Raw genomic sequence first — 23,497 nt, 5'->3', positions numbered from 1 at the left:
TGGGCAATTCAGCATTACTAGAACAAGTCATAAAGAATGATGCTACGAATGCTAGGAAATGAGAAATGAGGCTGGAGAGTAAGACAGGAAGTGAACTCACTGCAGCTGCAGGCTAACCTACCCACCCAGTCTAATAAAGGTCTCTGGGAGACCCAATAAAATACATAAGATGGCACAAGTACCATATCACATGCCAACTGAGGCTCTTTTTCCACTCTTGAGAAGAAATTAAATGTCTACTTCCATATTCCAGAGGCTGTTCCACCATTTTTTCTTTGGGAAAATAATTTTTAAAATATGCACTGCATTTTATTAACTGCCAGCATGATACGTGAGTATGTCAGGGAAAATGTATTAATACTTTGTTCCATATGTACCTGTTATATACTTGTATGTATTAGAATTCAAGCAGTTTTGTTTAAAATTGAGGTTATATAAATGCTGGAGAGGGTGTAGGAAATAGGAAACCCTCCTACACTGTAAGCGGGACTATGAGTTGGTACAGCCACTGTGGAAAATAGTATAGAGGTTCCTCAGCAAAGTAAAAATATAATTACCATATGATCCAGCAATCCCACTCCTGGGCATATATTCAGACAAAAACTATAGTTCAAAAAGATACGTACACCCCAATGTTCACAGCAACACTATTCACACGAGCCAAGACATTGAAGCAACCTGAATGTCCATCACCAGATGAATAGATAAAGAAGATGTGGTATATATATACAATGGAGTATTACTCAGTTGTAAAAAAGAATAAAATAATGCCATTTGCAGAAACACAGATGCAACCAGAAATTATCAAACTAAGTAAAGTCAAGTCAGAAAGTAAAAGACAAATACCACATGAAAAAAGTGAAAGGCAAATAGCACTTATATGTAGAATCTAAAATATGATACAAATGAACCCATCTATGAAACAGAAACAGAATCCGGAAGTAGAGAACAGACTTGTGGTTGCCAACGGTGGAGGAGCCTGGTAGGCTATAGTCCGTGGGGTTGCTAAGAGGTGGACACGACTGAGCGACTTCACTTTCACTTTTCACTTTCATGCACTGGAGAAGGAAATGGCAACCCACTCCAGTGTTCTTGCCTGGAGAATCTCAGGAATGGGGAGCCTGGTGGGCTGCCGTCTATGGGGTCGCACAGAGTCGGACACAACTGAAGTGACTTAGCAGCAGCAAACTGGTATATACAGGCTGAATGAACAACAAGGTCCTACTGTATAGCATAGCACATTATACTCAATATCCTATAATAAGCCATAATGGAAAGGAATATGGAAATTAATATATGTATATGCACAACTGAGTCACTTTGCTGTACAGCAATAATTAACACAGTACTATAACTCAACTACACTCAAAATAAATAAAATGTAAAAGATAAAAGTGAGGTTATAATTACAGGGCAAATAATTTTTAAAAGAATTTTGGCCAAGCATTTAAATTTTGTGAATGAATGAGTACATGAATCAGGAACTTACAAAGCTAAGTGAATTTTAGCTCTGAGTAAGATTTAGGTTATGTGCCTATTATTATTACCATGATTTTGGCTCACTTTTACTATTCTGCTAAAATAAGAGTTCAAAGACAGTATCCACTATTATATTAGTCAGTAAAGGCTGAAGATGGAGAGAGTGGAAATGATACATTATATTCTTAGCCTTATTAGTCTGAGAACCTGGGAGAATGCAATTAGAGTATTTCCTTAGGGTTGTAAATTTCCCCCAGAAAGCTGTGGATAAGCAGAAATCAATAACTTGAAAATACCCACTTGAAAAGATGAGATGATGAGAAAAACAACGTTAAAAGAAGTCAGGGTTTCCTTAATGGTGCAATGATTACAAATTTGCCTTGCAATGCAGAGGACACCAGTTCAATGTTTGGTCCAGGAAGATTCCACATGCCGTGAGGCACTACTGAGCCCGCGCTCTAGGGTCTGAGAACTGCAACTACTGGGCCCGTGTGCCACAAGCACTGAGGCCCACGTGCCCAGAGCCTGTGCTCTGCAACACAAGGGGCCACAAGGAGAAACTTGTGCACTGCAATGAGAAGGTAGCCCCCGCCACTTGCCACAACTAGAGAAAGCCCACACACAGCCATGAAGACCCAGTACAGCCAAAATAAATAGGAAGTTATATTACATATATAGAGAGATCTGGTGAATACCACAGCAGCTTTCTGCACATGCATGTCAACAAAATTGGCTAAGAAGTCATAACAGTCACATGACCTCTACAGGTGACATAAACAAAGGTATGTCCATCAATACATAAATATTAATTTTGAGGATAAATAATTACAGGGATTCATTATATGCTCCCTTTTGGTGTAAGCCCCACCCCTGCCACCAGCTATAGAGCCTCCTGTATCTCCTCACTCTCAGTTCCTCTCCCCACCAAGTCACATGGTTTGTTTCTCCCAAAATACCATGAGCAAATTAATTGGAAATGTATCTTTGATCTCCGTTTACATTTACCTATAAAATAGCTAGCATATACTAGGACCTCAATAAGCGTTTCCTGTCAGAATGAGGGAAGGAGTGAATAGGAGAGCAAATATAAAAAAAAAGAGATTACACAGAAAGGAGGTATTGACTCTCTTCTGGGCATTAAGAGAGGCTTTACAAAGGATGTTAGCAGGAATCCAAAGGTAATGAAAAAATAAAACAGGAATAGAATGGGAGCTTCTGTTCTGTACTGAGATCTTGATCTGTGTCTTTTCCTTTTTTCAAAATTGTTTGAAGTCAAAATTATTAGAGATTAAGTGAGATAAATTATCCTAAAATCAAATTATAATTTATTTTATTTATTTTGGGTGTGTGTACTCCTTAATTCTAGGGAAATTTCAGGGGTCTAATGGAGTTGGCAAGATTTTGTCCTGTGTATGCGAGCAGAGATGTTGATAAAAATAACTGATAGTAGATATTAATATTTCTTTAATGCTAAGTCTTCAAAACAATTATTATACATTACTTCAGAAAGGGTTCACATTGTTTGGAATTTAAACAAACCATTTCAAAAAGCAATATTTCCCTATTTAATGGAATACACTTTGAAACTTGCAAATATTCTTAATCTGAATATTTTAAATTTAGAAAACAAAAGAAAAAATCCTGCAGAGACAACTCAAGGATGCTCAGGTTTACTATGCTTTTTGACTTAATGTTCTTTAAAAACCCCTAATTACATTATTCTTTGCGTTTCCCAGGTGGTGCCAGTGGTAAGGAACTCGCCTGCCAATGCAGGGGACATAAAAGACTCAGGTTTGATCCCTAGGTCAGGAAGATCCCCTGGAGGAGGACAGGGCAACCCACTCCAGTGTTCTTGCCTGGAGAATCTCATGGACAGAGAAGCCTGGAAGGCTATAGTTCATAGGGTCACAAAGAGTCAGACATGACTGAAGTGACTTAGCACACGCATGGACAATATTCTTTAAGTGAAAAAGATGCACTTAAAAAAATACATACAACTTCAATTTACCGTCAGTTCTCTTGGTTCCTTCTAATGGAATGAGCTGGAAGGAGGAAAAACTAAGCACACCAGCAAGGTGGCCAAGGTGGCTGTGCTCCGGCAGCATGGGACACGCAGAGCTACACTAAAGCGTCGGGAAGGTAAAACGCAAGCTGGTGCCTACTTCTGATCCGTTTAACTTTGCTGCTGGATGTGACTTCTCTGGGAAGTCTGGAGTGTGGTCCTGTAGGGGAAGGCTGAGAACCCACCCTCCTATTTTCAGGGAATTGCTCTCAAACCTGCTACCTCCCTGTTTAGGTGCTTTTCATCCCTTAACCATGGTATCTTGACAGAGATGAAAAATACTAAGAGTGCCAGAGCAAAGACTGATGCAAAAACATTATGGTTGGGAAAAGGAAAAAAAAAAAAAAAAGAAAAGACAGAGAAAGGAAACAAGACTCTAAATTGCAAAGGGTGCGTTTTGTTCATTTTTACTGCTTTCTGCTCCCAAGTCTTCCACTTGACTAATGTCACATGATGGTGTATGAACTGTTCACACAATTTCTACAAAGCTTAACTCCTCAGGGAAAAAAAAAAAAGGCCTATGAAACAGATTTAACATCTTGAAACAACAAAGCAATTCTAACCTATTACAAACAAAATATCACCTTAGGAGCACTGTCCTGTTATAATAAACAGACATGCTCCATTATGACATGCTCTCCCAGCTACTGATCTCTTCAGTAACTACACAAGGCAATGAGCATGGCATTGATATTACATTAATATGGAGGGAGGAGAGAACTCAATCACAAATGAAATCAAGGCTCAATATTTCAGTAAAAAGCTGATTTGTAGAATATAGCACTCTCTATGTCTAATTAAAGTTTAAAAATGAAAACTGTCTTAGACTTCTAGTCTCTTAACTGTCCATTTCAAACAAATCAGATAAAACTGTCTATCATGTTTCATAATCACCTATTCTTGTCATACTAATAGCAATAAAAGCCTTTTTTAAAAATTTTTTATAGATAGGTTGCAAAGAAAAGAGAATGGCAGATAGAAAACTTTTCTACAGACAAAACGAAAGTTCAAGAAAAGGTTCCTCACCCTTTTGAAGAACTGTCAAACAACTTCTATGGACCAAGAATAGCACACAGTAAACACACCAAACAAAAGGAATGATGAAAGATGTGTTTACTTGTTCAGGGCCTTTATTTTTCTATTTCATATACACCCACACTGAACAGCCCGCATTGTGCTAATAAATAACAAGTAGCAACCTAAGTGAGCAGAGGAAGGGTTTGTATGATGCTGTCATGTATCACACATTTGCTTGGCACTGTCGATACAGAGCTCCACATGTGAGTTGCATGCCCACACAAAAAAGACAGCATACAGGTTAATGGGTCGATCTTTTTACCTCTTAGACACAATTGGAGGAAAGGAAGAAAAGTTGTAAAACAATGGTTCATTTCTTTTGGAATTGTCCAACCCTTTCAATTTGGGAAGGAACAAATCAATTTTATGGACCATGTCCTGCCAGAGTAATCCTTTACCAGATAACTTGCCGTGGTTATTTGGAGATCTGCTAAATTGTAACTCCAAACTTTCTAACACTGAAGAGATTTTTCATTAGTTTTTAAATTGTTTCCAGTGTTGGATCTATGCTTTATTCTTTATATAAAGAGTATATATATATATAAATTCAAATGTGAAACATTCTGTAGAAAATTTTGTTTCTATTTTCTAAAATATGAAAAAAAGTCCAAGTAATATGGATGGATTGGAACTAAAATCCATAAGCTTTCTGGTTGTTAAAAGCTTACCTCATTTATGACATTAAATATGCAAACAAGAAAGCTACTGCTTTGGGAACCTGAGACATTTTCAGTGTTTTCAGCTTACTCTCTGTCAAAGTTTGTTTGAAAATGTCCTGCCCATGACAGTCTTCCCAAAAGCAAAGAGAAAAGTCTAACATAAATCAAAGTAAGCTAAAGCCAAAAAAAGAGTAAAAGTGAAATTATATATATATATATACGTATGTATATACACACATATATACATATATATACACACATACACATAATATATGCTAATATATACGCTTATATTTATTACTTATTGTCTCATAAAATAGCTTCTATATATGTAGATGACCCGAAGAGATACACGAATGTAAGTTAACTTTCAAATTCAGGGTATAAAGAAAAGGCATTAGTTCTGAATTCTCCACAAGACCTTACTCTCAGAGTCGAACTCCATCATCCAAGAGTGGGCGCACAGAGCACAATCTGGTGTCCAAAGTTTATCAGCATGTGAGACAGCCTATCTTAATCAACCCAAATGTCCAGGTCATATGCTCAGCCTGTTCTGTCCTAGCCTCGCTGCTCCCTCATGATCTTGGACATATTTCTCCGCCACACTAAGGGTGGCTAAGGAGGGCACGCTGGGAGTCCTTGAGGTCTCAGAACTCTGGGAGCAGGTGGCAAAGGAAACTCTGAGTGAGCTCTCCACCGACTCTAGTGCTGTCCGTGCCTTCCACATAAGCAACTCCTATTAAAGGAAAAAGACCCAGGATCCACTAGAACAAAACCAAGCAGGCCCATTTAATTAGAGTATTTGCTTGATATCCACTTCTTCGTGTTAAACACACAGACACTCGGGCCGAGGAGGTCTGATTAATTTTAATATGCACGGTCGTGACAAGTGCCTCAAGGGTAACTGAAAAACATACACTTACGCAAACACACAGAATCTTCCAGCTAGCTGAGCCTGACAAATCAGCTTCAGAAAAATGCTGTATGTGTTCCCCAGATTAGAGCGTTACGATTCAGCAAGGGCCTGAACCTCTAATGCGAGGGGGAAGAGGCTGATGAAACAGGTGGCTGGCTCTTGACTCTTGAATAAGTGACATCTCTAAAAGCTACGGGGACTAGAGCAACGAGAAGGGCTGGCACTGTTCGCTAATGTCCATGTTCAACCTGGGTCAATGGGTCTTTTTCAAGTGCTCCATGCATTAAAACTCCAGCTCTGGAACTGAGAGGGTTATATGTGTGGACAAGGGAAACAGGGGTACTTCATTTATCTGAAAGGCTTTTGAAATATTAGAAACATTTGGGTAAAGACATGTTTGCAGTGACTGACAAACTCCTGTTGGTAGATAAACTCATGTATGAGCAGGAATCAAGTAGAACTCTTCTCATGAAACACACAAACGGAGGACTTGAGAAGAGAAGGCTGCCTTGATTGCTCACAGAAGATGAACATTTAGAACATAGAACATTTTATTAACAAAAGTACACATTCTAGTTAAAAAGAAAAATCGAAGCTTTCCTGGATGAGTGTGTTTCTTGTACAGACAACTGTGATCTCGGCTCAGGGATTTCTTGCCCTAAAGAACACTCCCAAAGGTGATCCTTGAGCTTTTACAACCCAAGTCAGAATATCTTTGGAGAAAATATAAATTAATTTTCTATAACACTTAACGAAATCAACATCAAGATAAACCACTGTGATGGATACCACTTGAAAAGAAGATGAGCTTGAATAAGTTTCACTCCAGTGTAGAAAAATCACAAGGCTTCAAACTCAGCGTACTCTGTGCTGAAGTTAAAGCACTTACTCCGGAAGAAATAGGCTCTACAACATTTGAGGGTGTCTTCTTGTCCTGACCTTTAAAAAACAAACTCTTTCTTTATCATCATTTTATGAGTGTCGATTTCCATACAGTGATGCCTTTCAAAAGGGAGCCTGGAGGTTAGACTCCAGCACGCTCAACGAGAAGAGACATTTTCCAGTGACAGACTGCAGATGAACACGGAGCCACAATGCATTAGGAGTAGCCTCCAACAGCAGCGGGAGCGTGAGGAACAAAACTTAAAAGGGCTCAATTGAAAAGTACCCTTGTTTGTCCTTCAGTGGAACAGCACTTACAAAGCCTCTTCAACTTGTACTTTGTCAAAGGACAGTAAGTAACTAAACAAAAGCAACTCAAACCTCTGCCAATTAAAGTATCTTTAGGCTTTTCCCCTGATTCGTTCACTTTTTATTTTTCCTACCTCATCAAATGTGGTTTTAAAACAAGACTGAATTTCAAAGTGGATTGCAATATGCTTAATTTAATGGAATGCTTTGGCATTTTGAATATAGAAAAGCCAACTGCCATGATTTCCCTATAAAAATAATAATTAAAAAGTTGGTAAAATTAGGGGGTAATTTTGAAGTTCAGTTCAACTTGTCTGTTCATATGATATGGTTCAATTTAAATTCTAAAGGGCTGCTCAACAACAGACATTTAAAATAAAAGAGCGGACATTGTGATTTGTAATGTAAACTCAAACATCAAACATTCAATGCCTATAGGGATGTTCACAAGGCCAAATACCACGCTCTAGGGGCCTGTCTTTTCCATAGAATAATTCCATCTGATGCTGCAGCACAGCACAGATGAAAACACACTGCTTATAACATCCACTTTAGGACCCCTAAAATACGTCTTAAAACATGCAAAAAAAGCTTTATATCCATTCTGAGACTCTAATGGGTCTATATGTCAACATATTTGTAATAGAAATTAAAAGTCCATTAACAAAATTATTGGGGTGGGGGTGGGAAGCACACGTAAAGTACCATAGAAGGTACAAGCCACTAAATTGAATTATTTTCAATAGATGTGACAGAAACAAATCTCAAAAGATATATAACAAAATAATATTCACACATATTTTTCAGTGTTAAAAGAGTGTAATTCATGACCAACAATTTATGCACTTTTTAAAGTTTGTAACTAGATGGTTATGAGTTACCATCTAGTTACAAACTTAAAAATGTGTCCAATCCAATCTTTGAAGTGGTACACAGGTAGTTAAGTGGAAGTTTTTTCGCATTTGCCACTAAGAATATGTGGTATATTGACTGCATGTTGTCAGAGTGATATCCACTGAAGTTTTTCTAATTAATAGAGCAAAATTCCCCGCTGTATCTGCTGGAGAGAAACAAAGAAAGAGGGAGACACACACACACAGAGAAAATTAATGACAATAAAACTCCCAATATTTTCTTCACCCAGTGATGGGCTCTGGTCTGTAGATGACTCTGATGGTGAAGGCCTGAGATCTGTCGCAATATATACTTTTTCAAACTCATTACATTATTTTACTGTGTATATTAGTTGCCCAGTCGCATCCAACTCATTGCAATTCCATGGACTAGGGCCCGCCAGGCTCCCCTATCCATGGAATTCTCCAAGAAAGAATACTGGACTGGGTTGCGATTTCTTTTCCAGTATTATTTTATTAGTTCTTACAAAAAAAGAACTAACTTTTTTGTGAAGTCTGTGCTAAAAGCAATGAACTGCTTCATGTAAAGTAACACTGACTGACTTTGTAAATAGGTTGTGACTTTAGGGTCTTGTAATATAAAAATGTGGCAAAGATTTTTCTGAAGGAGGGGTGTTTAAGTGGGAGGAGACATTGGTAAACCTAAGGCTGATTCATGTTGATGTCTGGTAGAAACGAATGCAATACTGTAAAGCAATTTTCCTTCAATTAAAAATAAATAATTTTTTTTAGAAAAGGTCCCAATTCTATAAAAAAGGATAAAGTCTAGTTCTAACAGAAACAAAACTTCACAAAAAAGCAGTATCTTACACACAAGGGGTACACTCATCATGGTGTAACAATTTTGGAGGTGTGGGCGTTATACTCTAAGAAGGAAGAACACTGACAGAGACAGATGCTAAATAAAACCAAGCATATGTGGGATCTGAAAGGAGGACTACACACATACCCACATGTACACACAGAAGAAATGAAAAGAAGAAATCAAAATAGGGGACAAAAGGAAGAACAAATAAGAGAAAGCTAAAATCTTAGAAAATTATGAAATTCTGGGCAAAGGAGACCCTCAATTATATTTTTCTTCAGTATACATTCACATTTATTATACAAATAAGAATGAGACAGTATGGTACTGGCACAAAGACAGAAATATAGATCAATGGAACAAAACAGAAAGCCCAGAGATAAATCCATGCGCCTATGGACACCTTATCTTTGACAATGGAGGCAAGAATATACAATGGAGAAAACACAATCTCTTTAACAAGTGGTGCTGGGAAAACTGGTCAACCACTTGCAAAAGAATGAAACTAGAACACTTTCTAATACCATACACAAAAATAAACTCAAAATGGATTAAAGATCTAAATGTAAGACCAGAATCTGTAAAACTCCTAGAGGAGAATATAGGCAAAACACTCTCTGACATAAATCACAGCAGGATCCTCTATGACCCACCTCCCAGAATACTGGAAATAAAAGCAAAAATAAACAAATGGGACCTAATTAAAATGAAAAGTTTTTGTACAAAGAAGGAAACTATAAGCAAAGTGAAAAGACAGCCTTCAGAATGGAAGAAAATAATAACAAATGAAGCAACTGACAAAGAGTTAATCTCAAAAATATACAAGCAACTCCTGAAGCTCAATTCCAGAAAAATAAATGACCCAATCAAAAAATGGGCCAAAGAACTAAACAGACAGTTCTCCAAAGAAGACATACAGATGGCTAACAAACATGTGAAAAGATGCTCAACATCACTCATTATTAGAGAAATGCAAATCAAAACCACAATGAGATACCATCTCACGCCAGTCAGAATGGCTGCTATCCAAAAGTCTACAAACTACAAACGCTGGAGAGGGTGTGGAGAAAAGGGAACCCTCCTACACTGTTGGTGGGAATGCAAAGTAGTACAGCCACTGTGGAGAACAGTGTGGAGATTCCTTAAAAACTGGAAATAGAACTGCCATATGACCCAGCAATCCCACTGCTGGGCATACACACCGAGGAAACCAGAATTGAAACAGACATGTGTACCCCAATGTTCATCACAGCATTGTTTATAATAGCCAGGACATGGAAGCAACCTAGATGTCCATCAGCAGATGAATGGATAAGAAAGCTGTGGTATATATACACAATGGAATATTACTCAGCCATTAAAAAGAACACATTTGAATTGGTTCTAATGAGGTGAATGAAACTGCAGCCTATTATATAGAGTGAAGTAAGCCAGAAAGAAAAACACCAATACAGTATACTAACGCATATAAATGGAATTTAGAAAGATGGTAATGATAACCCTGTATGCGAGACAGCAAAAGAGACACAGATATATAAAACAGTCTTTTGGACTCTGTGGGAGAGGGCAAGGGTGGGATGATTTGAGAGAATAGCACTGAAACATGTATAATATCATATATGAAACAGATCACCAGTCCAGGTTCAATGCATTAGACAGGGTGCTCAGGGCTGGTGAACAGGGATGACCCAGAGGGATGGGATAGGGAGGGAGGTGGGAGGGGGGTTCAGGATGGGGAACACATGTAAACCCATAACTAATTCATATCAATGTATGGCAAAAACCACTACAATACTGTAAAGTAATTAGCCTCCAACTAAAATAAATAAATTTTTTAAAAAAGAAACCCACAAATCCAATGTTAAATTGCTTTTCCTAGTCTCATGTTGGTCACACTTTGCAGTTTCATCCATATAGAGAAATCTTCTTTCTTTTTGAAAAGTAATTCTTCAGGTACAAACTTGGCTAAACACATTTGATTTAGGAAAATATATATAAATAAACTTCAAAGCAATTTGCTATCCCAGGATTTTCTGAATGTTGGGCTTGTTGTTTTCATTGTGGATTACATATCCTAAATTTTCAGAATTTTGCAGGTCTGAGTCAGAACTTTTCAGCAGTCATAAATATCCTGGGAGAGCATCATTGGAGCTAGGTAATGTTTCTGGTACACCTAAATTAGCAATGTTTCTAACTAGTCAAGTTGTGATAATGACAATCACTGGTACAATTCCAAGTTGGTTATCATTTATAAAGTACTTTCAGGTGCATTACCTCATTTGTTTCCTTCAACACCCTATGATGGAAGTAGTGCAGTTAGCATTGCCAACAGATATCCATTACATTAACACAATTACTATAGCAACCTAAAAGCAAGTAAACAGAATGTCTTTTATAATATGAACTATAACATAGATGATCTGTTTCATGCAAAGAAATCCTTATTTAAAATTAAAACCTGCATTCCCCCAAATGTGGCCAAATCTATACAATGACATTCCGAAATACTGCTAAATACTTGTAGGTGATTGCTTCAAAACTGATCAGAGACTAAACTGTGTTAAGTTACGTCTTACACATAGCAATCAGTGGCAGAACCAACACTGACTCACAGTGTAGTTCCTCTTTTTCATCATGAACTAATTTGAAAGTCAGATAAGAACTCTGAACTAGGCTCCAAAAATTAAGCAACACATATTTTCACCATTGGGGTACAATTTCTAGGATTTATAGCCCTCTGAAGGAACTTGTGAATCCTGAGTTTGGAAACTCTACCCTTGAGAGAATATTATATGTTAGAGTCCTTGAAAGACTGAAGGGAAAAGGGAAGGTGTTGAATTAATTAACTTTTCTTTGACTACAGGCCTCCTGAGACGAACCATGTGGGGGCAGGATTGGGGTGTTGGAGTGACAATACTCAACTGAAAACTGCTCGCATTTTGAACCCAACATAAGAAGTAGTAACTTTCTCTGCAATCCAGCTCTACCCTAGAAAGGAGTGCTGGTCTCTATTATGATGGAACATTATTAAAGAAACATTTAAGCATTTGCAGCTTTGAACTCTGGAAAATTACACATAGATCAATTCAACTCACTTTTGACTTTGCCTATAGCAGTGGGGGAAATTATAATCTGGGGCCACAGATTCATAGATAACGCCAATATATTAGCAATATTGAAAAGAAGTGAAAAGTGGAAGTGTATCCAACTCTTTGTGACATACTCAGTTGTGTCCAACTCTTTGCAACTCCATGGACTCTAGCCTACCAGGCTCCTTTGTCCATGGAATTCTCTAGGCAAGAATACTGAAGTGGTTAACCATGCCCTTCTCCAGGGGATCAGCAATATTACAGTTATTTAAAAGATTATGGAGACTATAAATCATATAAAGTTTTTGTTAGGTGTGTATTTTAGTTTGTATCCTGGATCTTATAATACCTAGTTTCGTTATCTGGGACAATAAGCTGTAAATCACAGAAAGAATTGAAAATAATGATCTCAAAGATTCAATAAAGACAGGAAGAATGGAGAGGACAAATATATGTGATAAACACGGAGGTTAACTGAGTCGGACATGAAGAAAGACGACAGCAAATGAAATCCATTCAATTTTTAGGGGAAAGTTGGCTATAAAATATCAATTAGTGTGTTTATGTCATTCACGGGTAACACAATCACCTATATGTACCAAGTTTATTATTAGGAAGTAGAGAGACACAGATAATCAAACCAAGAACTCTTCATCTCAACATTCATATACTTGTGGAAGATAGAAGGTAAATAAATAATGATGGTAGCGTGCTCAGAACTAACAAGAGATGAATTAGTGTTAGCAGTGTAGACTAAGCCAAATTCTAACAAAGGTGTTTAGAGAAGGTGGTAAGTCTTAAAAGGTGAATATATATCCATTAGGTACCTAAGATGGAATATTTTAGGCAGGGGAAACATCATATGAAGAGTCAGAGTAGTACTAAAATAGGAGAGTGCTGAGAGAACTGCAGGCAATTTCTTTAATAAGACAATATGATAACATGTACCTTAGAGAGTGGTAAGAAGTAAGGTTAAGGAGATAAAAGGGTGGAATCAGATTATATATGGTCTTATGTTCAATACCAAGTAGTTTTGCAAAGGAAAACAGGCTCATTCTAATTCTAGTTCCTCCTTCTTACAAGAATACGATCAAGTGATTAGGTCTTGATTTTTTATTATTAAGGTAAGAAATAATACCAGCTTCAGAGTTTCTGAGGATTAAATGAGGTGTATATTTATTAAAGTCTTTCTTTACTTTTCCCAAGACAGCAATGGGGCAATGTTGAAGTAGTATAAATGTCCTTTCAACAAATATTTTAAATATTTAATATGCACTATACTCACTCTTATGGAGTTTAATATCAGGGCAGAAATTTGACAAATAGTCAAAATATAGTTGTGTTACTATAAAAATGGAGGGAAGCATGTAACAGGTCTTAAAAAAGATTTTAAAGTTACTGTAATGAATGTAAATAACTCTTTCTAGCAACTTGGACTTGGAGAAATGAGGAAAAGAATTACACAGAATTATAGATAGAGGGAATAGGAATCAAGAAAAGATTTTTGTTGTGTTTCAAACAGGAAGACATGTAAATAAGCTGAAAAAGCCATTCCCAAAAGACATAGGAGGTAACATAGACATTAATATAGAAAAGTAAAAATATGAAGCCTGTTATAATGTTATTTCTAAAGGTATTATATTTTAAATGAGATATATAAAGTTCATGTCAAGGTAAAAATTATTTTGACCTGTACTGTTAATGAGTCTAAAGTCTGAATAAAAATTAAATTCTGGATCTGACCCATAAATTTATGCTGATACATATTTATAGATCACTCATAGCTACCTGAACCTTGAGAATTAAGATATCTAGTTGTCTTAGATTTGTTCAAATTTAATTATCAGTGATATAAATAAAGACAAAGAGAGTTAAGAATACCAGAATGTATGATATAAGTGAACTGGAAAAAAGGCACTTGGACCTGTGGGATGTGTACTGGGTTCTTATTCTGGCTTTAACACTAACTTGCTGTATGATTTCAAGTACATCTCTACCTCAGATCTCTCTCTCGGAGAGGGCTAAAATATGTCTTCATTTCATTCTAATTCTGAAATTCTAACATGCCAAACTAATTTGCTCCCAGACATTTTTCTAAAACAGGTTTTTCTTAAGATTATCTTCCAAGGCATTTTCTTCTATAACACTTAAATTCAAACAGTTTAAGCTGAGCTATTTTCAATTGAAACTTTTAGGAAATTTGATCATCATCGAGGAATCAGAAATCACTTTAGCTGAAAATTACTGAATACTACTTTTGATTCAATTGTTCTAAGGACACAAATGTTAAAGTGTAACATTATTACTGGCAAAATTCCTAATTAGAAAAAAACAGTAAAAGTAATGATTTAGGGAATTAATTTTAATTTAAGGTTGACTTCAGTTTGAATGATGACCCTGATAGTCACCCTGTGACATATTTAATCACTAGTTTCCTCATCTGAAAATGGAAATAAGAAGAGTCAGAATATTTCAATTATATATATGGCATTTCCAGAAATGGAAATAGATTCTCATAGTAGCCCTGGTTATGAGGTTTATGTAAAGATTGAATAAAGTATTTCATATAAGTGAAAAATCACTCAGTCGTGTCTGATTTCTTTGTGACCCCATGGACTCTAGCCCACCAGGCTCTTCTGACTATGGATTTCTCCAGGCAAGAATACTGGAGTGGGTGGCCATTCCCATTTCCAGGGGATCTTCCCAACCCAGGGACTGAACCTGGGTCTCTTGCAGAGCAGGCAGATTCTTTACCATGCAAATCACCAGGAAACCCATTTCATATAAAGATATGCACTTACTACAATCATTTTCCCCCAAATACATATCATTTACTCAATGCCTAGATATAAGAATGATGTATCACATAATATGATATTAACAACTCACTGTCACTCTTAACCCCTTAGTCTGATAGTTAAAAAACCAACTGATAAAGCATAGCTGCTACCAAATACAAAATACCAATATATTATATTACATAATATATATTACATAGATCAGATATTTTGAACTGAAAATTTATGGTGAATTTTGGCAGGTCCACATCAATTGAAGTCTCACTGTGTAAATGAGACTCTAGCACCAGAACTTTTCAAGTAAAGACAAGCAAAAATTCTGATGAAAGAAAAAGATATAAACACAAATATATCAGTATATCTCCATCTGTTTATATCATTTAAAATATTTTAACTAACTGCTTGAAAAGATAAGCTATCTGGGATAATAGAGCCATTTTTTATTGAACTCATAAGCAAATAGAAGTTTCTTTCTAACCATTTTACCTCGGTAGCCTCCTTTTGCATGATACACCATTCTCTTGTAACTTCTGAATTTCTGCTAGTCGGCTGTTGGCAGGGATAAGGTTGGAAATAAAACAGACTTTCTATTGAAATCTGCATTCTCCCCTCAATGAGAGGAAGCAAAGGCATGAATATGGCCTCCTCATAATGATTTAGCTGGGGCTTAATGAAATTTTCATCACAACCTGCTGTTCATTTTAATGGCCTTTGAAAAACAATGGGAAAAAAATAGCTTGAGGGAAGAAAAGATTTTTCTTTGGCAGATATTTGTAAAGTAGTTCCATTCACCTGCTCTCCACTCTCCTCATCCCCATATTACTGCACTAATCACAGAACTGTAACAATGTTTTGTAGTATGTCATTACATGTTTTCCTGTATGTTATTCCTTTTCTTGCATCCCAGAACTACAGATCATTTGTAGTTACTACCACACGGTGTAGACATTGTATGCAGTGTCACTGTCTAGATCCTTGGATGATGTCAGCTTCTGGTGTCCATTCTCTTGTTTAAATATACCCTTTAATTAATGGAGTTTTTAACCAGTTTGAATAATGACCCCAACAGTCACCCTATGACTCGCTCAATCATCAGTTCCCTATTTGAAAATAGAAACTGTAAGAATTAGAGTATTTAGAATATAACTTTCTACTTGCTGTAAAGTCTATTATACATCTCCGTAGATATGTTTCTCCATTTTTCTTTCTTTGCAGTTAAAAAAAGATGAAAGACATTTCCTTTAACATTATATTCCTTTTCTATGATAAAAATTTCTGCCCTGTCATTTTTTTCTTGGTGATTAAGATGACCACTTTACATAATACATACATAAATTTCTCCTTGATGTATCTCCTAACAGTTAGAGTTTAACCATTTATGCAAGAGCAAATTTAGTTATCAATAAAAGTGAATCTAATTTCTCCGAAGATACAGATTCCCAACAGGCACATGAAAAGAAGCTCAAAATCACTAATTATTAGATAAATGCAAATCAAATCATGTAAAACTACAATGAGGTACCACTTCACACCCATCAGAATGGCCATCAGTACAAAGTCTACAAATAACTAATTCTAGAGAGGGTGTGGAGAAAAAAGAATCCTCTTGTACTACTGGTGGGTATGTAAGTTGCTTTAGCCACTACATAAAACAGTCTGGAAGTTCCTCAAAAAACTAAAAACAGAATTGTCATATGATTCAGCAATCCCATTCCTAAGCAAATATCAGGAGAAAATTCTAATTAAAAAATAGTACATGCAACCCAATATTTACAGCATCACTATTTAAGGTAGCTGAGAGATGGAGGCAACCTAAATGTACACTAATAGACAATTAAAGAATGGATAAAGAAGATGGGGGGTGTGTGTGTGTGTGTACACACACACACACACACACATATATATATATATATACACACATGCACAATGTAATCTTACTCAGCTATAAGCAAGAATGAAATAATGCCATTTGCAGCAACATGTATGGACCTAGAGACTATCACACTAAGTGAAGTCAGTCAGAAAGAGAACAACAAACACTACATAATGTCACTTATATGTGAAATATAAAATATGACACAAACTTATTTACAAAAGAGAAACAGACTCACAGATATAGAAAACAAATTTATCAACGGAGAAAGGATGGGCGAGGTAATTAGATGTTTGGGATTAGCATATACAAACTACTATATATAAAACAGATAACAACAAAGTCTTACTGTGAGACCTATCCTGTGATAGGTCATAATGGAAAAAGAATATGGAAAGAATATATACGTATAAATATGTACAACTGAATCAATTTGCTGTACACCAGAAACTACCGCGTTGTCAATCAATTATATGCCCATTGTAAGTAAGTAAATAAATACAAGTAAGTCTATTTACATTTCTGCATACTCCAAGCATGTCTAGGGAGTGTGTGTACATAAACATAGAGCCATCTTAGTGGTTTTGTATTTATACAAACACTATCTTTCTGGAATCAGGCTTTAAGACGCTTGGCATGTTCAAGTTATATTCCATTCTTCCATAAAGACTACCTCTGTATTTTCTCATGTCTTCATATTACTCAATAACAGGTCAGTCTTGAGCTAAGCTTTTAATATATTTTAGGGAGAAAAGTAAAAAAAAAAAAAGAAAAGCTGTAGAAAATACAGTAATGAAAACACTCTCATGTCCACATGAAATAACGATATTTCCTTGTGTTAACTCTTTCTGCCTTGGATGCTCTATCTCTGTTCCTTTGACTAAGTTATCTATAATTTTCTCCTCATTCCCAATACCTCTGAATGTATCCTGCTAAGCAAACTGGGAAGCATGGTCTCTTGCCCTATTTCCTGTTAGGAATTATTCATTTGGCTTCAGTCTGCCATATACTTTGAAATTGAGAGTCTGCACACCCACTTGGAAGGAAGCTCACATGAAACACTGAGGCCAAGGCCCTAGAAGAAATGACACTTGAGTAGCAAAGAGCGCACTTCATATCCAGATCCTGCTTTCTAACAACATTGTCCAGTAAAAGGAACCAGGGCTTCTTAGAGAAAAAAACCAGGGCTTCTTAGGGCTTTCAAGATAAACAGGAAATATGCAAGATGAATCTGCACAATCTTACAGTGCCAAAAAGTAAAAAATGCTCAAAAAAAAAAAAAAAGGCAAAATCACAGTGGTATGTCAAAGTGACATGAAAGAACCAGCCCCCAGCCCCTCAATGAACAAAACTGGAATAACCTAACAAAATTTTGCATTATAACTCAAAGCATAAAATAAACATCCATGAGTCGATACGGATGTAAGATACTGAATAAAGTAATAAATGGCAGAGAAGAGATAAACTGCCCATAAAGAATAATTCCAAATAAATTTCTAGATGATCCACTGTAAAGGATGGGGATCAAGGCTCCCCACTTTGTAAATACAGACTGTACACAGCATCTTCCTTCTAAAGAGTATGGTGCAGAAAGGGAGCGGGGAGATTTTACAGAGGAGAAGCCTGACAAACCCTTCATCAGCCGGGTGATCAAGGTCAACATCAACATTTATAAGTCACATAGTAGGGATGTACTCCTGTGATGTGATGCAAACAGTACTTGGTTTCTGTGGTCTTTCAACCCAAACCCACAATCCCAGTTTCATTGAGAGAAAATCACCAGAGAAATTCTAACAGAGGGGCATTCTACAATCTATCTGAAGAGCATTCCTCAAAATTTTCAAGGTCATCACAAACAAGAACAGGCTGAGAAACTGTTGCAGCTAAAAGGACCCCAAGGAGACTTAACAACTAAACAGCTAAATGTTTATTTGGTAACATCCTGGAACAGAAAAGCACACAGTGACAATTAAAGAAATTTGAATGAACTCTGGACTTCAGTTAATCACACTGTATCTTAACATAGAAGATGAGAAATAATTTTGAATGCAGAAAGTTAATCATGCAAAATGAACACCATATATAAAAATAAAGACAAAAACATCATAAAGATGTTATATCAGAAAGCAATTATTTGGGGTCATTTTTATTTTCTTCCTTTTAATTTTATTGTTTTGTAAAACAATTTTATAGCAAGAAAATATTATTTTCAATATCAGAAAAAACTTCAGCACATTAAAAGAAAAAAGGTTGTCTAGGTCCTCCTCAAAGCCCCATTTTTATCTCCATGCAGATTAGAGCCAAAAAGTCTTTGGCTGACTAGATTATCTCTAAAATTCCTTCCAACTGTAAGATCATGTGAATTACATAAATTTTAACTAAAATCCATGTACCAGCTATGCATCTGGTAGAAACCCAGAAATATTTAATTACCACATGACTCCCAATACTGGTTAACATACATTTGGTGCCAGATATAATTTACCAGTGTCCTAACAACAGACTAGAAATGAGCCCAACTCAGTGTTAAATAGTATAAATGCAGTATATTTTTGGTGTGAAGTATGGCTTTTTATATCACTGTTTTATGTTTGTTTGTTTTAATTTTCCATCTGACTCTGACATAGGAGGCATGTTCTTGTGTGCAACATGGCATCCATGCTTAGGATGGACACAGATTTAAACAGAAGTTAGTGAATATCTGCAGCATAAAAGATGGCTGTCAGTTAAGCATCAGTTGCTTTATCAGTTTGTTTGCTTTAATTTTAAGGTTACCCCATGAGCATATCACCTGCAGGATACTATCTGTAACTATTCAAGAGATTTAGTGCATTAAATCTTAAAAGAAAGGCATCTTGGAAGTTAAAAAATGGAAACGTCAACACAGTTAAGAGTTAGAGAATCATTACTTTTCAAATACACACTACATTCAAGCACATCAATTTTGGATTATACAAAAAAATAGACCTGTCTATATAGCCTAAGAGGTGTTAATGTATAAAGGATATAAAATGTAACAAAGTTGTAAAATGCCCTTGGGCAGGGGTGGTGGAGTGGGGGTGGGACAGTGGGCAGGGCAGACTTGGGCAGGGGCCAGATTAGAAATGAACCAACTAGATTGCAGATATCTGGCAGGTAGGTGGTGACTATCCTGGGCTCTGCTGCCGCATTCTATTCCTGAATCTTTAAGTTGTACTCAACCATAACTTACTCATGTGCAAAAAAAAGGAAGACATCACACAAGAATTAATGATTTATAAAATTGGGGTAAACGCACTTACATTTCTAAAAAAAGAATATTCATCTTCATAGCATTACATTTCTCGCTCTTTCAACCTAACACTGAGAGTGTGTCAGAGAAGGGAACTGGAAATTAAAATCAAACCATTAAGATTAGGAGATTGGCAACAAATCTGTTTTGGCTGCAGTCCTTTACCTTCTGGCTCATTTTTGATGAGCTCTTCCATTTTCCTCTGTTTCAAGGTGTCAACAACATCAGCTAAGCTGCCTTTGCGTCTTTCAGGAGTTCCCAGGGTTGTACTAGACAAGGACTCGCCACTCTGTCGCCCACCTTCTTCTGCCTTCTGAGGTGAGGTAGATGAGTTGTGTGGGGCAAATGAAGACATAACTTTATTGCCATCAACTTCCTGAAAGAGAAAGCAAAGGAAAAAAAAAAAAAATATATATATATATGTATACATTTGCTTAAAATTCAGTAAGTTTTTGAATTTTAATTGGTTACACGGCTTATTCAGGACTTCTCTGATAGCTCAGTTGGTAAAAAAATTCTCCTGAAATGCAGAAGACCCCAGTTCAATTCCTGGGTTGGGAAGATCCTCTGGAGAAGGGATAGGCTACCCACTCCAGTATTCTTGGGTTTCCTTGTGACTTAGCTGTTAAAGAATCCACCTGCAATGCGGGAGACCTGGGTTCAATCCCTGGGTTGTAAAGATCCCCTGGAAGAGAGAAAGGCTACCCACTCCAGTATTCTGGCCTGGAGAATTCCATGGACCACATAGTTGCAAAGAGTTGGACATGACTGAGCAACTTTCACCATGGCTTATTCAGTTGCAGCATTAAAAAGTGAAACACCACTGTGCAGGAGCAAAAGGGATAAAGAAATTTCAGAAAAGAATACATCAACATTACAGCCTCAAACTAGAGTGAGACAAAGATCGATTCATAGGAGAGGGAAAAATAAGATTCTCTCCCCAAGAATGAGTTAAAATAGCAATGAAGCCTTCTGCAAAGCCTATATTCATTTCATATATATATATATATATATATATATATATATACACATATAGCTTTTGTTTGAAAGTCTTAGCTTTTCCTATGAACATCCAATGAGGTGGTCACCTGTAATAAACCTTCTCATGATATTATAATGTTTAAACAAATAACATTCCATATATCAGCTTTCTTTTTAATGGTACTCCTAAATAAAGCAGGGTCCTCATTTGGTTCTCCACCTCCCTCTCATGCTTTTAAGAAGGCATCAGACACACAGGAGATTCTGACATCAGAGAGGAATACTGCAATTTCATTTCTGCTTCTGCAGAAGATCTTTCCAATTCCATGCCTTACCTAAACCACTGGTTCTGACGATACTCTTTGCTATTCTGCACATTAAGCCTCATCTGCCCTACAAAATAAAGTTTCTTGCAGACTTTGCCTCTTCATGATTGTGTTATATGTGTGAAAAGAATCTATTCAAGAATTCTAAAAGGTAAACATAATTTGGTGTTCCTTTGGACATTCTTTCCCCCATAATATCTAGTAGAACTTTGGCAATCTATGTAACTCGGGGCGGGGAGGGGCGCATATTTCGTACGTTGTTGTTGTCTAGTCACTAAGTCGTGTCTGAGTCTTTTGTGACTCTGTGGACTCTAGTCAGCCAGGCTCCTCTGTCCATGTGATTTCCCAGGCACAAACACTGGAGAGGCTTGCCATTTCCCTCTCCAGGGGATCTTTTGGACCCAGGGATCAAATCTGCATTCTCCTGCATTGGGAGGCAGATTCTTTACCACCGAGCCCCCATGGAAGCCCTTATATTTTATATAAGCAGCGTTATATTAATTTTTTCAAACATTTTCAAGAGAAATAATATTGAAATGACAAAGAAAAAGTTATTTTCTTAAAGGTTTTCTTTGTATAATCTCTTACTTTCATAATCTTTTGTGCTGTCGCTCAAGTCGAGTCCAACTCTTTGTGACCCCATGGACTGTAGACGGCCAGGTTCCTCTGTCCATGGGGACTCTCCAGGCAAGAACCCACTGAAGTGGGCTGCCATGCCCTCCAAGGGATATTTCTAACCCAGGAATTGAACCCAGGTCTCCCACATTGTAGGTGGATTCTTTAACATCCAGCCACCAGGAAAGCCCAAGAATACTGGAATGGGTAGCTCCATCCCTTCTGCAGGAGATCATCCTGACACAGGAAGTGAACCATCATCTCCAGTACTACAGGCAGATTCTTTACCAGCTGAGCTACTAGGGAAGCCCATAATCTTTCGACTTCCGTTAAAAGAGAGCTTTTCTTAAAAATAAGTCACATCCTAACATCTGAGTATACTGATCTCTCTCTAGATTTATTTTCTAATTCTACACCATTAAAATTTTCCATTAAAATATATGAGATTGTGACTATATTTAATTTTCAGGAAAATAGCTTATATCCATGTTTACATGCTCATCCTTCATTTTAAAACATGTTAGTAAGGATCTGTGGAAATCAGAAAAATGACGAATTACATGGCTTTCATGTTTAATGTTTAAAAATGAATGAAAATATTTTTGACTAGATTAAAACATACTAAAAGTACTCAATAATACTCGCAGTTCAGTTCAGTTCAGTTCAGTCAATCAGTTGTGTCCGACTTTGTGACCCCATGAATCGCAACACGCAAGGCCTCCCTGTCCATCACTAACTCCCGGAGTTCACTCAGATTCACATCCATCGAGTCGGTGAGCCATCCAGCCATCTCATCCTCTGTCGTCCCCTTCTCGTCCTGCCTCCAATCCCTCCCAGCACAAGGGTCTTTTCCAATGAGTCAACTCTTCGCATGAGGTGGCCAAAGTGTTGCAGTTTCAGTTTTAGCATCATTCCTTCCAATGAACACCCAGGACAGATCACCTTTAGGATGGATTGGTTGGATCTCCTTGCAGTCCAAGGGACTCTCAAGAGTCTTCTCCAACACCATAGTTCAAAAGCATCAATTCTTCAGTGCTCAGCTTTCTTCACAGTCCAATTCTCACATCCATACATGACCACTGGAAAAACCACAGCCTTGACTAGACAGACTTTTGTTGGCAGAGTAATGTCTCTGCTTTTGAATATGCTATCTAGGTTGGTCATAACTTTTCCTCCAAGGAGTAAGCGTCTTTTAATTTCATGGCTGCAATCTCCATCTACAAGTGATTTTGGAGTCCCCAAAAATAAAGTCTGACACTGTTTCCACTATTTCCCCATCTATTTCCCATGAAGTGATGGCCCAGATGCCATGATCTTCGTTTTCTGAATGTTGAGCTTTAAGCCAACTTTTTCACTCTCCACTTTCACTTTCATCAAGAGGCTCTTTGGTTCCTCTTCACTTTCTGCCATAAGGGTGGTGTCATCTGCATATCTGAGGTTA

General features: G+C 36.9%; 1 protein-coding gene across 13 annotated transcripts in view; it reads right to left on the bottom strand.

Moving 5' to 3' along the window:
* Positions 1-23,497, bottom strand: part of SOX5 (SRY-box transcription factor 5) — a 1,147,842-nt gene that overhangs the window by 327,823 nt on the left and 796,522 nt on the right. For all 13 annotated transcript variants that reach the window (XM_042247392.2, XM_042247394.2, XM_042247393.2 and 10 more), the window contains one exon: positions 20,300-20,510. In XM_042247392.2, the coding sequence (XP_042103326.1) occupies positions 20,300-20,510 (211 nt within the window). The remainder of the gene's footprint in view (positions 1-20,299; positions 20,511-23,497) is intronic.

Source organism: Ovis aries, chromosome 3 (assembly GCF_016772045.2).
Source record: "Ovis aries strain OAR_USU_Benz2616 breed Rambouillet chromosome 3, ARS-UI_Ramb_v3.0, whole genome shotgun sequence".
Lineage (NCBI taxonomy): Eukaryota > Metazoa > Chordata > Mammalia > Artiodactyla > Bovidae > Ovis > Ovis aries.
Note: the sequence above shows the minus strand (reverse complement) of the source record. Positions and strands in the feature narration are given on the sequence as shown.